Source organism: Podarcis filfolensis, assembly GCF_964270895.1.
Source record: "Podarcis filfolensis genome assembly, chromosome: 6".
NCBI classification, from domain to species: Eukaryota; Metazoa; Chordata; class Lepidosauria; order Squamata; family Lacertidae; genus Podarcis; species Podarcis filfolensis.
Window position 1 is genome coordinate 77476345 of NC_139609.1, and position 15972 is coordinate 77492316.

A 15972-nucleotide genomic window follows, 5' to 3' on the forward strand; every position below is an offset into this window, starting at 1 on the left:
TGATGAGTTGCCATGTGTCCTACTTTGCAAAGGACAGCCCTGTACTTGAAGGGCTGTCGGGTCTAAAGAGGAAGAGCTGAGAAGGGAGAGCTGGAGGACCATGTAACTGTCCATTAATAGCACCCAGAGAGCAGACTGGGCAGACACAGTGCTAGTTCTATAATAACAACCACCACCACCACAACAACAACAACAACAACAACAGCAACTACAACAATTTATACCCCGCCACTCTGGGTGACTCCCAACAGATTATTAAAAACACGATAAAACATCAAACATTTAAAACTGCCCTAAACTGCCATCAGATGACTTCTAAAAGTCAGATAGATGTTTATTTCCTTGACATCTGATGGGAGGGCGTTCCACAGGGCAGGCGCCACTACCGAGAAGGTCCTCTGCCTGGTTCCCTGTAACCTCACTTCTCGTAGGGAGGGAGCCACCAGAACGCCCTCAGTGCTGGACCTCAGCTGAATGATGGGGGTGGAGATGCTCCTTCAGATATACTAGGCCGAGACCCATTGAAATTAATAACTTAAAGTAGTTTACTTAAAATAGTTCTTTTAATTTCAGTGCCTCTGAGTATATTGCATGTATTTTATTTTTATTTTACAAATTAATAAAGTTTTGAAAAAAGAAAAGGAAATATAGCACAATTGACTTGAATCTCCCATGACCTTCACCTCAAGCCCTTCCTTGGTCTTCTTCGGTATCATTCAGATCAGAAGCTGTGTCAATGCTTTGCCAAAAGATAAATTCCACGCCAGCCTCCCATCATTCGTGTGATATTGCTTGCGAACTAAACATGTTCCCCACTCCTCTTGTTTCCAAGGTGATAGTTTGGGGAAACTACGGACGCATGGAACGCAAACACTTCATGGGAGTCGCCCGGGTTCTTCTGGAAGAACTTGATTTGTCAACTTTGGCAGTTGGCTGGTATAAGCTTTTCCCGACCTCGTCGATGGTGGATCCTGCCACTGCTCCACTCTTACGCCAATCCTCACAGCTTTCCTTGGAGAGCACAGTAGGACCTTGTTGTGACAGGTCTTAATGGGCAAGGAAGTTCCAGGGGGACTGCTTCTGTTTTTAAAATCATGCTGTCAAGGTTTTGTTTGCCAGAACGCTGTCCTCAAGCGCATTGCATCTTTGATCAGTCCTTGGAGGAACCTGAAGGTGAGGATAGCCAAGTAACCTTGGACAGGAACCAAGATGGAGGCCAATGACCTTTCTCCATCCAAGTAGAAAGAGCTGCAGGGCACAAGTCCTAATTATGAAATGACACACACACACACAAGACACACTTTTTCGTTTCCCTTTTTCCACAGTCATCCATGCACCCTTGCTTCAGATCAGTGTAAAACCTTGAAATGTTGCAGCATCTTTTTTAAAAATTGGGGAAGATGTTTCTCTTCTTCTTAATGCTATTTTACAAATTGGGGAAAGAAGAGATAGAGAGAACTTTTAGAAAATTCTTAAATATTCAAAAGCAAACATCTGACCTAAATGAAAACAGCAGTTTCAGGGAAACTTTGTGGGTTTTGTAAACTTTCCCCACCCCCTTTAAGGCTGGGGAGGGGTGGGAGGAACTGCAGCTACTACTTTAGAACAAGTTCCACGGTTCTGTATGATGTACAAACGCCGCTGTATTTTTTACACTGTGCCAAATTACCAGCAGTGTCTTCTACTATAGGACTTAGGCCAACAGTACTGCTGACACATTTTTGTTGGAAGAACAAGAAAACACACTTTGGTTACACCAGTCGGTTCTGACGCAGAGTGCATAGCAAGCCAATTAGCTGGAATGTTGCACAGAGAATGTTGCTGAATGCAAACTGGAAATCTGGCAGAGCTACTTGCTAGCCCATTGTTAGATATGAACATTGCAAAACACACACACACACCATACCTTACCTCAGCTTTTGCTGTGCTATCCCCCTGTTGTGTTTTTTGCTTCCATAACGCTAGTCATGTTTTGGGGATTTTTAGTGCATATCTGGTGACGTGCCACTTTCCTCTGGAACAGGGATCAGTTTGAGGTAGCAATACTTTCTTCTGCCGTTGCAAATGAAATGACATCATAAAAAGTCTGCACATTAAAAAAAAGAGGTGGGGGTGATCAGAAGATGGAGTTCTGTTTGTCATGCAGGAGATTATTAAACCCTGCACTTAGAGAAAAAGGAGTGTTGCATTCAGACAGCTATATTAATACCCAAGTGGTGTGAAGCAACATGGAAAACTCAGGCACAGAAGGCAGATAAGGACTTATTTAAGGGTGTTTTCACAAGTGACACTAAAAGCGCCTTCCAACCTTTTGCATGGTTTGTGTGCACGTGCGAATGACTGCAGTGCACTTTTGAATGAGTGTGAGGAGGCGATTGATGTTGGCATTTGAACTTCCACATGGCTTTTTGTGTGTATGTGTCGGCCTGCCTGTATATATGTGTGGATGTTCTGAGTGGGTGTACTCTACTTATAATGCTTTGTTGACCCTCCATCCACCATTCTTATTGCCACAAAGCTCTATACATTCCAGGTTCAGCAAGCAAGGGTGTGTCTTCTGCTGTACCGTGAGCTCTTATTGGTAGTCAACAGAAGTCTTGCTTTTGAACAGAGTTAAATGTGATTCAGCTGGAGGGTTGATACCGGCATGAGTTTCCAAGTCACTTGTGAAACTGACCTGGTCATGCAGATAGGCTTTGTGGATTGTTTTATAATGAACAAAAAATAAATAAAATAAAAGGTAAATATTTTATGTTCGCCAATAAAAAGATAGCTATAATATATACATATATATATATATATTCTGCATACAGCTAAGATGACAGCAGATTGTCAACAGAGTCACCTTCAGTAGAGTAGGTTAGTGGTTTACCAGATAGAGCCATTGAACAAATGCAAAGTGATTTACCTGGTCACAGCCATGTCTGGAGGCTTTAGTTTAGAAAGTAATTTTAGGAAGTAGGCCAAGACGCTCTATCTGTATTTAGATCTACCTTTTGTACATTGCTAGGTGTTTTGTTTCTGTTCTCATTTCTAATGAAGATTTAATGATTGCTATCTCAAATCTGTTTTCCTATTAGGATGTCAAGAGCTGATTTTGCTCCACGGTTTCTGGTGTCAAGTCCCATGTTAGCATTTAGGAACCATCTCAAAATGGCTTCCTGGCCTGTTGTTACGTCACAGAGTAATAACAAGGTTTCTACGTGGACTACGAACTAAGCATGATTAAAGCATGACTTACTATAGAATGAAATATAGACAGTCATATGTTATAGGTAGTGTTTTTAATGGTTTGGGAAATAACGACCAAATGACTAGAAAAGCAGTAGGCCCAGTAATGAGCTCTGCTAGAAGTAACCTAATATAGATAATAGCATAAGGAAACATTGAGCATATTAAAATCACAGAAGCTCCAGAGTTTCAGATTGATTATCTTAATTTTTTCTATGCCTGTGGTTTCAAGTATAATTCCGTTTCCAAGTCATATTAAAGATTTTCTGTGTATTGGCTGAAGGGAGGTAGTTGCATGCTGGTCAAAATATGTTGTGACTCTCCTTTCCCCCCATTTATTTAAAAACTCGCTTAACTATATTTCAGACTGAATCCTCTTCATATTTCTGTATAGTAGGTACTAGGCAATATTGTACAATATATGTATGGACTAGAATAGATTGGGTTAGATTTAGTGATTGGTAGCCATTGACTCTTTTAATAACCTTGTCGTAAAAAAGACTGTGGAGAAAACAAAACACATTCCAAAGCTGGGAACCGAAGAGCAGTCGTTGATGCTTTATAAATTCAAAGATTTTGCTTATGTTGTTTGAACCTGTAAATCAAATCAGCCCTGTTTTGTATGTATCATGCAGCACAGCTGTCAATTCTTACCCAAATGTTAATAGGGGAAGTGGGAGCAAAAATGCTAGAAACACAATCTTGGCTTCCTAATCTGTTGTTAACAGCACAACAGACTTAACTCTAAAATGTCTGGAGCTGCCTATCTCTGTTAACTCAAATGTGAATGGATGTGTGAGTTGGGTTAAACTGAAGGACTCAGAACAGAGAGGTCCATCCCAAAGCTGCTTAGAAATAATTTCAATAGGACATAAACGTCAAAACACTAAAAACATTTTCGTGTTGATTCTATTTGTTTGTATACTACCCTTCAACCACTTGATTCCCAGGATAATTAGCAAGAGAATAAATGGCAATGAAAAACAGTTTAAAAAAGCAATTCTTTTTTAAGCCCAGTAACGCCAGCAATTAAAAGCAACAGATTAAAAGTGTTAGGGGCTTGAGAGAATACAAAAGGGTTTTGCTTAGCAAGAGGATACTTATTTCAAGCTATTTCCTTTCTTCCCTCTTTGGTGCAACCCTTTGGATCCTGGCAAAAAAACCTTAGTTACAGCAACTTTGAGCTAGGTACACATGCAATCCAGTTTTCCATTTTTAGCAAGCAAGTCTGCATTACTACGAATGCAAGATTATAAACGATCTACAAAGACTGGATTAGAAGGAACAAAATTTACTTAGCAATCGAAACTGGTCAGGTGTCCCTGAACATCCTTTCCCTGCTAGTCTCACCCAGAACTGACCACGCCTTATGACCCTTTCTAAATAACATCAGTTCCTATTTATCTATTTTATGCATCTATTTCAAGTATTTATATACCACTTTGCATCATAAAAGATCGCGAGGTGGTTTACAAAGAAAAAGCGAAAAAGAATGTGCAAAACAAGAAAAACTAAACACAGTATGGAGAACATCAGAATCCGTAAATAAGGCAATGTATGAAACATGAAACTTCATCACATAGAATTCCACGGACTCTATACACTTATTCAATACCCACATCTTCTAACACACCTGTGTCTCAACCAGAGCGCACCTGCACGCATTCACCCACATACTCTGATCCATTACAAATCCCAATAACCCGCTGGGTGGGCTGCACTATGACACTGGCAGTCTAATACCAGGAGACTAAAATCACCTTACAAAGTCTAAACTAGGGCCCTTGTGGTCTTGTGTGCACCCTCTGGGTACATGCATGCAGCAGCCTTGCTAGATCCTGACCCACAAACGCAAACAGAAATCTAAAATGCAGATCTGCTTTCAGAGCACCTCGCTTTCAGCCCACAACAAGCAACATCCAAATACGATACATTGCCAGCTTAAAGCTGTTCTTCTCGTTCTTGTGAGAGCCTGTATTCTTGAGAGCAGCGGTGGGCAAACTCTTCTTCTATAAAGGGCTGCACTCCCTCAGGGGTGACCAATTGGGGACCACATGACTGCAGTGGGCACAGCCAGAGACAATAGTGTTCTGGATTAACTAATCTTGAACAATGGCTGCCCTGTTTCAATTTCACCATGGCTACCTCGAATTAGGATTTCCAATCCTTTGTAGATCTACTCAGAATTAAGCCCCGCTGGTTTTGATAGGTTTTGATACTTATTCCTCTCCAATAAGTATAAAGAGGATTTTTATTTTTTACTGAGGACAACAGACCCATACAGTGACTGGAGGGCCAAGTGAAAGCGACTCTTTTCTAACTTTAATGTGCTTAACGCGCACCAACCACAGAGGCAAGAAAGGGGAAGTGATGAACAGGAAGGAAGGAACTCTGATGAGGTGGAAGAACGAGGGTATAGGGGCCACAGACTGGCTACCAAAGAGCAAATAAGTTTTGCATCTAAATTAAGAGGCAGTTCTTCAGTAGATGCAGGTGTTCTGCTCCTGTGCACACCTTTCTTACTGGGTTGTTGTTGAAAGCTGGCTCAGAAATCCACAAGTGATAAAGAGGTAATTAGTATCACTAGGCTTGGATTAGCTCCTCTTGTGTAAAGCCCAGCCTGGAGCCTGTTTTCTTCCACATTAGATCACATGATTCCTGGTTATGATCCACTGGCCCTTTAGGGGCACGTACCAGAACATCTCCCTTACTCTCCCCCCCCACCTGTTTTTCATGCAGAGTCAGAAGATATTTCTGAAGCCACTCCCATGAAACTTACAGTGAAGCCTTTATAAATAATAATAATATTTTTCATGAAAAAAGGCCCCATAGACCTAAGTTTCACTTCATCATTTTGGATTTGTAAAGCAAGTGTTTGCATTTTGAAAGTTCATCTCTTGCTGCCTTTTAAAAGTTTAAAATAGAATCGCGTCTGTCTGTAACTTTTAATGATTGACTTCTTTTATGGGGAAGTAGAGGAAGAGTTAGAGTGTGTCTGAGAGGTAATAGTTACCTCTGTGGCTTGCCTGCTTGTTGTTAAGCTGAGGAGCGAAGGCTCAGCCTCTCTCCATTTTATAGCCTCTTCAAGCACTTTGAATTTTGGTTAAAATGACTGACAAGTGCATCATATCCACATCGTGCACTGAAAGCACATGGCTTCCCCCAAAGAATCCTGGGAACTGTAGTTTAGCAAGCATGCTGGGAATTGTAGGTCTGCAAGAAGCCAACTGCAGTTCCCAAGGTTCTTTGGAGGAAGTTGTGTGCTTTAAAGGCGCTTTAAATTTATGATATGGATATGACCTAATAAGCAAAGCAGTGACCTCTCAGCCACAATCCTAGGAACACACAAAATACTGGCTCTGAGCTTCATTGCCCTATTCTTTAACCCCCCAAAACAGGAGAACCATTTTATTGCCACAATTGTTTTCAGATGCAAATGTCATATTTTTCTGGGAGTGCTTTATGAACCCCCAATTCCTAATGGTTATGGTAGAGAGGTCAAATCTAGGTTTTCTTAGCTCCTGGAGTGCCCATGAAAGTCCATTTACTAATAATATACAAATAGAATGAAATGTATCTTGCCAATCAAAATACTGAAACAACGTGTAAAATACCGAAACAATATTATACGTCAATGGCCTCCAAGTCACAGCTATTCTTGTTTCACAGGAAGTTCCCAGGTTCGTACAGGAAGTCAGTTTTTAGAGTAAGGAGTTGAATCTGGACTTCCAGTGCCTCTTAAGCACCAGATCATTCTTCCTCTGTATGCAGAGTTATTTTTGAGGATCGGGAATTAAGCAAAACCCAGCCTGCTGTTAGCTCAACCAACGCTCCCCAACTTTGGGGCAAAGGACTTTTGAAGAAAGAAAAATCAATTTGTGAATGCTTCTGTTGTATATAATTATACCTTTTTAATGTTTTTAATACTGGATCCCTTATACATGTACTTTTTTTGTTTTTTTAAAGTAGATCTATAGGCAAAAGAAATATCATAAATTTATGTATACAAAGAAATTATGTAGATGTTGAGGCAGTAAGAATCTCAATGTAAGCATGATTAGTAATAACCATCTTAGACAGCAAGACTTTTTAATGAAGTTTATTTAAGTTAGTTTACTACATGCTATTTAATAATTTTGACACTGGAGAAATATTTTATTTAAAAACAAAATGTGATACTTTTTTTTCTAACAGATTATATGATTTAAAGTGCAATCTTTTGCATGGTTACTCAAAATAAATCCTTCTGTGTCCAGTGGGACTTATTCCTTTGTAAGCATGTTTTGGATTGCAAACTTAACTTTTTTTAATTATTTTTTTAAAGTTTTATGTTTGGTACAACCTGTATTCTTCCTGATCTGGAGAATGTTAGCCATCAGCTCCATTGAACTAAATGAACACTGGTTAGTCATGACAACTAGTTAGCCATTGAATTCAATGGAACGTCAGCAGAGTTCCCCTTCTCTGGATTCAGTCTTTACTGGTTTAGTGTTAGATGCCACATGTTATCAGCTTGTTGTTTTTCCCCCAAAAAGGAAAAAAAAAAAGATTTGTAAATAGCTACCAGGAAATAGTCCTATAGAAATTTCACTTGAATCTCTCATTAAGTTATTATTACTATTAATATTGTGTAAGAATATTTGCAGTTGTTCATTACATCTCTGCTAAAGATCTTAGCCTAAGATCTAAGCCTTTGTTGAAGGAATTGATGTCGTATTTTCAAGATGAAAAAAACAAAAACCTTAGCTAGTTTGTCATAATCCTGTATTCTGTAAACAAACAAAAGAAGCCTTTTTATAAAGAGAGTCTACATAGGCTTACAAGCAATAATATATTCCATTTGGTGTGGAGAATGTGATGTGCAGATGGCAGTATATACCATGGATAACAATATGTGATGACAGACTTAGTTTTTAGGGATGTCAGGTTTGATTAGGCCATATTAATATTGGCCATTTGGTTATTTTTTAAAAGGGAAGTTGGGGTAGGTGCCATACTGTTGGTTCTGTTCTACCTACTTGTGTAAGTCCAATCACTGACCATAAAATATATGTAGTTGACTTTCATGCTACAATTGTCAAAAAAGTTTCGGTATAAAGCTCACCAAATGTGTCAGATCTCCTTGTTTTCAGATAACTGTTGAGCATTTGTCACAGTTTTTTCAGACACCGCCACTGCCAGTGTTTTGTATTATGAATCTGATGGCAGCTCTGCCCCCTAACGGGCCTGTTTGGCAAAGACACCTCGTTGAAGTTAAAGGGAGGTGGGCTGTGTTTTTCTTTTCCTCTCCTGAGCTGCTGTTCCATCCTTTATTACTGTACATGACACCAAAGCAAGGGAATACATGCACCTTTGTCAACGACAAGCACAGACTGATGTGCAAAACAGAACGCCACAATGCTTGACTGTGCTGTCAAATAACGGCAAACAGTATTAGGAAATGTGCGTGGAGGGTTTCTGCCAAATGGCAGGAGCGGAATCTGCTCTGCATCCGTATTAAATTCAGTCCAGTGGATAAAATAATTAGGCTGCAATCAGTGCTAAAGTTTAGCTCCAGCAGGTGGGAGAGGGAATGAGCAGGCAAGCCCAGAGGGAAACTCTCAAATTGTAAAAGCGTTCCCACTCCCAGGGCTAGTGCTTGGTTCGTAAAAAGACCCTTCCCCAACACTCCTAAGAAATCTTGCAGAAAATTAATTTCCCTTGTTGATTACAGATCGGGCAACCAGATACGTTTGCAATGCTAAACCTGAAACAGAGGTCAGCAACTGATGCTCATGGGGCCACATGCATTACTGTGCATGGTTCCATCTCTCCCCATTGCTAGTGAGGTCACTGCTAATCCCAGAGGCAGAAGATGAATGTGGATGAACATTCCCCAGTCAGCACAATTGACCAAAGGGCCCCTGCTGGTCACACCAGGGCTGTCATTCCACGTCTGGCAGTGTGTGAGTGGATTGATGGGAGACCTTTTTCCTTTCGCCTCTTCACATAGCCACAGAACATAATTAAAGTATGGAGCTCACTATGGCAGGATGTGGCATGCTCCTTCCCCTTACATGGCCTTTTCAGACAGGGCCTAAACCAGAGCACATTTGCTTGGTGAAAGGGCATGACTATATCCAAGATAAGCTGATGCGGAAGGGGAATTCCTGAAGCCACTGTACCCCCGCCCATCATGCATTCATCTGATGCTGAAGTTCACTGGCTTCAACATCCTAATTGGATTGATGCACCTTGGCCAAAAACCCAGTCTGCACAGCACATGTTGACTTGCAGTTACATATTATGAATTGCATATGCCTGTGTCCTGCTTGCCTTTCCACATGGGTGTTATGTTTTTACACCCCAAACGTAGGAAGCTGCCTTATCTCAAGTCACAGCATGGGTCCATTCAGCTCAGTATCACCAGCACAGGCTCTCCAGGATTTCAAGCAGTTGTCTCTCCTGGCCCTACCTAGAGACGCTGAGGATTAGATTTAGGACCACCTGCATGGATGAAGATGCTCTACCACATAGTTGTGGTCCTCTTCCCTTAACGGAAAGCCAAAGCCCAGAGCCAAGAGAGGCTTGAAGGCAATTTAAGTCTCGTATATGGAAATGTGACTGACTTTCACAGGGACTTAGTGAAGATAATATTTTGCTGGGTTGTGCCCTCTACCCCTGGGTGTTAAAAGAGTGCTACCTGCTACATGTCCTCTCCCTTGCCATGCCAACCCTCATAACACATGAAGTTTGCAAGAATTTAACAAAAAGTGAAAATGGGTGGGCAACTAAATAATTATCAACTGCATGTTACCTGGGTCGGTGACCTTTTTGGAACACGTTGCACAGGACAGGATCTCTCCCAAATCCAAGAGAAGGTCTCATTTCTAACAAACCCCACGGAAATTTTCATAAGGTGCATGAACTTCCCTGTTTGGCATCTTCTGTGGCAGGTTGCTCTGTAACAGTGCTGTACATGTGGCAAAGTGTGACTTAGCACATAGTGTCCAGCACACATTAATGTTGGATGCTGTCTTTTGTCTTTAAGGGAAGATACGGATGCGCTGTTTTCTTTGTCTGTCAGTTTTATCCAGACAATACAAAAAAATGGTTGGGTAATTTGCAACTTAGTGTTAAGCTACTGAAACTGTTGAAAATAAACATTCTTCATTTCTTTTCCTAAGCTGAATCTGAGCCTTTTCATTGAATACATTTTTAAAAAATAAAATAATGACGACAACGATGATTTATTAAATTTCTGCCCTGCCCTTCACCACGAACAATGAAAAAAATGCAATATTAAAATCTGTTAAAGCAAATTACAGTCACGAGAATGGGGTGGATCCCAGAAATAGATGTCTTGGGTGTCTAAGGTCAGGGTAAACCATACAACAAAAACTGGGAAATGAAGGTGCTAGATGCATCTCTGGAGGGAGGGAATTCCATGGCTTCAGAGGCTGGCAAAGAGAATGCCCCAAACTTCTGAGGATAATGGATGCATCAAGAGGGACCCCTCTGTTGATCAACTCCACAGAAATTCCATTAGGAAGGAGGGAGTCTTTCAGATAACTGGGGCCCACATCACTTTGGATTTTAAACACTAATGTGAGCACCTTGAATTGGACTTTGAATTATAGTGGTACCTTGGTTCTCGAACTTATTCCATTCCGGGAGTCCGTTTGACTCCTGGAATGGTTCAAAAACCAAGGCGCAGCTTCTGATTGGTTGCAGGAACTTCCTGTTCATCTTCCGAAAAACATTCACAATCAGGAACATTTACTCCAAGTTGCAGCATTCAGGAGCTGATTTGTTCGACAACTAAGCCGTTCGATAACCAAGGTACTACTGTATTTTCCAGGGACCTTGAAGTTAGGGCACCACACTAAAACACATCAAAGAGAAGACATGCCTTTCTTTTTACTACTGAGTTGCAACCAGTGTCACAGAGTGAGCCAGTCAGTAAATCATGCCATCCAGAGTTGGAGCTAACTGTTTATTAGCAAAAACACAATATTCACAGACCTTGTTGCGTGTCGGGCCTAATGAACACAGCAGATCCTTCCCTGTAGGTCTTACTCCAGGAAATCAGTTACCAAGACTAAAGGTCTCCCCACCGCCGTCTGTGTCTCCTTCTCCCCTGGGCTTTCCCCAAGCAATCAGAGACTGCATCTGCACATCTGTCTTTGCTTCTCCTGTTTTATGCCTCTTCTGGTCCTAGGAAGAAGGGGGGTATCTGCCCTATGCTTTCATGGAATAGGCTGTGATCCTAAATAATTAGGCTTGTGTGGAGCCATTTACCATTTTCTAAGCACTCATACTAAAGGTTAAACCACAGAGCCTAGGACTTGCCAATCAGAAGGTCGGCAGTTCGAATCCCCGCGACGGGGTGAGCTCCCATTAATCGGCCCCTGCTCCTGCCAACCTAGCAGTTCGAAAGCACATCAAAGTGCAAGTAGATGAATAGGTACCTCTCCGGCGGGAAGGTAAACGGTGTTTCCGTGCGCTGCTCTGGTTCGCCAGAAGCCGCTTAGTCATGCTGGCCACATGACCCGGAAGCTGTACGCCGGCTCCCTCGGCCAATAAAGCAAGATGAGCGCCGCAACCCCAGAGTCAGCCACGACTGGACCTAATGGTCAGGGGTCCCTTTACCTTTACCTTAAGCACTCATACAATCAATACTTTATCATTTTGCTACCCCCCATCACTCTGTAAGGGTCATATTTGGCCCCCAGGCATGTAAGTCCACCCAACCGAATCTATGATTTTGGGTTCTAATTCATTAGAAAAGTAATAGGGCTTATGATTGGTAATCACAGCATTTGGCTTAATTCCAAATCACCCCAGGATTCATAGGCTTTATCAGAGAACTTGTTGCATTGACCAGATATTTCAAGGCTAAGTTTTTGCTCAAATTATGCCTCCTGTTAAGCTGGTGGAAGACAAGGGCAATCAAGTAGGTTAGGAGGAGAGAAACAAAAAGGGGACCCAGGGTATAGAAATGGGCGGCGAGAAGAAGTGCCCATAAGACTTACCCATTGCTCAAAAGTTGTTTGTGTTTTTAAGTTTTTTTTTAATGTATCCAAAGCAGATTATGGAAAAGTCACCATCAGTTCCCCCATCACCAACTTCCAAAAGGAACATCAGCTTCTGGCTGTTGCTAGGCAACTGGTGCCCTCCGCATAATATCTCCTAGCAACCCAAGGACGGTGACAGCAACAAATAATAAACAAACAGGTGCCTTGACTTGATGGCTTCTCACATTCTCTATGAATGGCAGCCACTCTGTTTGGGAAACAAACGCTCAGCACTACAGATGTCCCAGTTCATCACTTCCTGCAGGGTCCCTGGCATTACTTCCTGCACTGTTAATTTGCAGCTTTTGTGCTCTGGTGTTCTCTGTGACACAAGCTGATCAGACATGGTGAGCAAATGTAGAAACCGGCCAACAGAAACAGTGAAGGAGCAATCCAGGGCCTGATCCTACTCTCCAAGGTTTCTTTGTAGCTGCACTTTGGTGCTGAGCTTTTGTTTCCCAGGGCGTCTAATAAGTAAGACTAACACCCAACTGAAGAAAGCTGAAGTCCTGGTCTACACCTGTAGCAGCATGAGCTGGAAAGCAGATGGCACAGAACTGGTGGTGGACATATGGATGCCACCACTTCAGGCTGAAGACAGGTGGGTATGGAGATCATCTTTAAACACCTGTAAGAAAGGAACCTACCCTACAATCCCCCTACAGCACGGAAGGCAAGGACCATGAGATTCTTTATGCCCCCCCTTGGTCACCAAGCTCCTCAGATGGGGCATTCTGGTGGTTCCCCATGCCCCTGAGGTTTGGTCTGACGATTTCAGGTAGCTTCCTTGAATATATATTATTTTTCTTAGCGGACAGCACCAGGGCAATTCTGGGGAGAGGTGATGCAACAACAGCAGAATGTGAAAACACCAAGAGAGACACAGCAAAGAGCTAACTCTTGCTCTTGACAGCCAAATACCACATCTCGTGACACTGGGGCAGGGAAGGCACCCAGTTCCCTTTCCCTTTCTCCACCAGTGAGCCAACCACTGCATCTATCCTGCCTGTGGTTTCTGCATATGCTGCCTCATGGAAGCCCTGAGCAGCAATCAATGTTAATGATCTCTCAGGGATCACAGGACTTTCCTCCTACATGCATTTAGTCCTGAGTCAAATCTGGATGGTTTGGTTTTCTTTACACAGAGTTCGAAGGTGGTGATTTGCAATAAAGATCTGGCTTCTAATGCCACTATTTTAAGCCCTGTTCTGTGATGCATCTGCCCAACGCAGGATAGATTAGATAACATTTATATATTGCTTTTGTTCCACCATGGAACCAAATGGAGAATCACCCTTCCAGGCACTGAGCAAACCCAGATCTCCTTAGCTTCAGTAAATTGGGAGCCTCATGTGTCTTCAAGACCATACCCTGGGATGTAGAGCAGGGCTAGAGGATCCCTGGTCCTCCAGATGTTGTTGGACTCCAACTCCCATCAGCCCTAGCTAGCATAATTAGTGGTCAGGGATAGAGATGTGAAGGCCTGGGGGGGGGAAACCATTGGGTTTCTCCCCACCACAATTGCCACCAGTTTTTCTACTTTTCCCCATTTTTCAGATACAAATAGGCTGGAAAAAGAAAATTGGAGAAAAACTGTTTCTGCCCCCTTTCCTCCAGATGTTCCCAGGGTTTTTCCCAAGCTTTCACATCTCTAGTCATGAATGATGGGGGCTAGAGTCTAGCATTTAGAGAGCCTCAAGTTTCCCACCTATAAATGTAGGGGTGATCAAACTTTCCAGATATCACCTGTGTGCCGAGAGGCAGGTAGCTGTTCTTGGGGCTGCACCGCATGTGAGTTCAAAGGTATGGAGAACAGCTACATTGGTGCTGGAATGCCAGTCCCCTGGGGCAGTCATTACCATGTTCCCTCAAGGCACGAACCGAGGTCTGCAAGTCATTAGAGCTAAATCTCGAAGGGCTCACTAACTATACTTTGTAAGGCTTGTTAAGGTAGCCACCCGTGTTTTTCCCTTGGGCTCTGCTGCTTTTTATCATAGGAACAAGTGTACAAGAAGCATACAGGGAGCCCTTTTCCAAACTCACAAGACCATTTTCAGCACCCCGTTTTGGGACCTTTGCATACCTCATTTCCGATACATTTCTCCTATCATATCTGTTGGCAAATACTAAAAGCTATTGCAGCTTAGAGTGAGTTCACCTCTGAGTAAGCATGCATAGGATTAGAGCTATGCAGCGCAATCCAGGGCATATGTACTCAGAAGCCGCTATCTTCAATATGGCATGTAAAGGTAAAGGGACCCCTGACCATTAGGTCCAGTCGTGACCAACTCTGGGGTTGCAGCACTCATCTCGCTTTACTGGCCAAGGAAGTCGGTGTACAGCTTCCGGGTCATGTGGCCAGCATGACTAAGCCACTTCTGGAGAACCAGAGCAGCGTACGGAAACACCGTTTACCTTCCCACCGGAGTGGTACCTATTTATCTACTTGCACTTTGACGTGCTTTCGAACTGCTAGGTTGGCAGGAGCAGGGACCGAGCAATGGGAGCTCACCCCATCGTAGGGATTCGAACTGCCGACCTTCTGATCGGCAAGTCCTAAGCTCTGTGGTTTAACCCACAGCACCACCCGCGTCCCTCAATATGGCATAGTCCCAGGTATTTGTGCATATGACTCCAGCTTACGTGAGCTTTGATCTGCATTTTATTGTGGCCTTCAAATTCTATCCTGCATTAAAACAAGAGAATTGTTCATTGATTTACTTTGGATCATAGAGTTGGAATGGACTTCAAGCATCATCTAGTCCAACCCCCTTGCAATGCCAGGAATCCTTTGCCCAGCATGGAGCTTGAACCCACAACCCTGAGGTTAAGAGACTGTGGGTTCATTTTGCCTTATGCCCAGGACACACAGTTTCTCCCTCTGGGTCCAGATGAAACTCAACCGGCTGATCAGTTGGGCAAGCATGAACCCCAGAGTGTCATTGCTGAATGGCGCGCTTCTCTGTGTTGACCACAAGATGGCACTCATTTGTGCCAAATGAGGACGTTTTCCAAGCCCTGAAAATGTCACCTATTTTCTATCCTTAGCAAAGAAAACAAGGGTGCCGTCGCCCTTCACTTGCCATGCTGTAGTACATATTTTTGTATGCACAGTTCTCCTGCAATATACACACAGAGGAGATTGTTCCTATTCCTGGCAACACATCTCACACTTTCAAAATGCAACTGAAGAGATGCGGCGTAAAGGAAACTCAGATATACAGTACATAGAAACTCAGATATATACTGTATTTTTCGCCCGATAGGGCGCACCGGCCCATAGGGCGCACCTAGTTTTTTTTGGGGGGGGGAATAAAGAAAAAAATTATTTCCCCCCCAGCCCCCAGAACAGGCTGCTATCCGCAAGCCTAGGGAGCCCGGCGGGAACTCCCGCCGGTCACCCCAGGCTTATGGATATCTGTCTGAAGCCCGGGGCATGCTGCTCAGCGTGCCCCAGGCTTCGGGATGCAGGCTGCTATCCGCAAGCCTGGGGAGCCCGGCACGACTTCTCCCCGGTCTCCCCAGGCTTGCGGATATCTGCCCAAAGCCCAGGGCGCGCTCCGCTGCGCTCCCCGAGTTTCGGACTGCAGGCTGCTGTCCGCAAGCCTTGGGAGCCCGGCGAGAACTTCTGCGGGCTCCCAAGGCTTGCGGATAGCTTCCTGAAGCCTGGAGAGCGAGAGGGGTC

At 43.2% G+C, this 15972-nt stretch overlaps 1 protein-coding gene and 2 long non-coding RNA genes across 4 annotated transcripts in view; all 3 read left to right on the plus strand.

Moving 5' to 3' along the window:
- Positions 1-10396, plus strand: part of LOC310764838 — a 133011-nt gene extending 122615 nt beyond the window's left edge. Inside the window, exon 2 of the long non-coding RNA XR_014549256.1 lies at positions 5802-10396. This is a non-coding gene — a long non-coding RNA (uncharacterized lncRNA). The remainder of the gene's footprint in view (positions 1-5801) is intronic.
- Positions 1-10396, plus strand: part of RIMS4 (regulating synaptic membrane exocytosis 4) — a gene marked incomplete at its 3' end in the record, with an annotated part of 96512 nt that extends 86116 nt beyond the window's left edge. Inside the window, exon 6 of one of the 2 annotated variants that reach the window (XM_083619152.1) lies at positions 833-10396. In XM_083619152.1, the coding sequence (XP_083475278.1) occupies positions 833-1051 (219 nt within the window). The remainder of the gene's footprint in view (positions 1-832) is intronic. The other variant, XM_083619151.1, reaches the window with a different exon arrangement.
- A 1886-nt stretch (positions 10397-12282) lies between these two features.
- LOC310764834 lies at positions 12283-13487 on the plus strand. The gene is made up of 2 exons (XR_014549251.1): positions 12283-12888; positions 13099-13487. It is a non-coding gene; the product is annotated as an uncharacterized lncRNA (long non-coding RNA).
- Positions 13488-15972: the final 2485 nt, after the last annotated feature.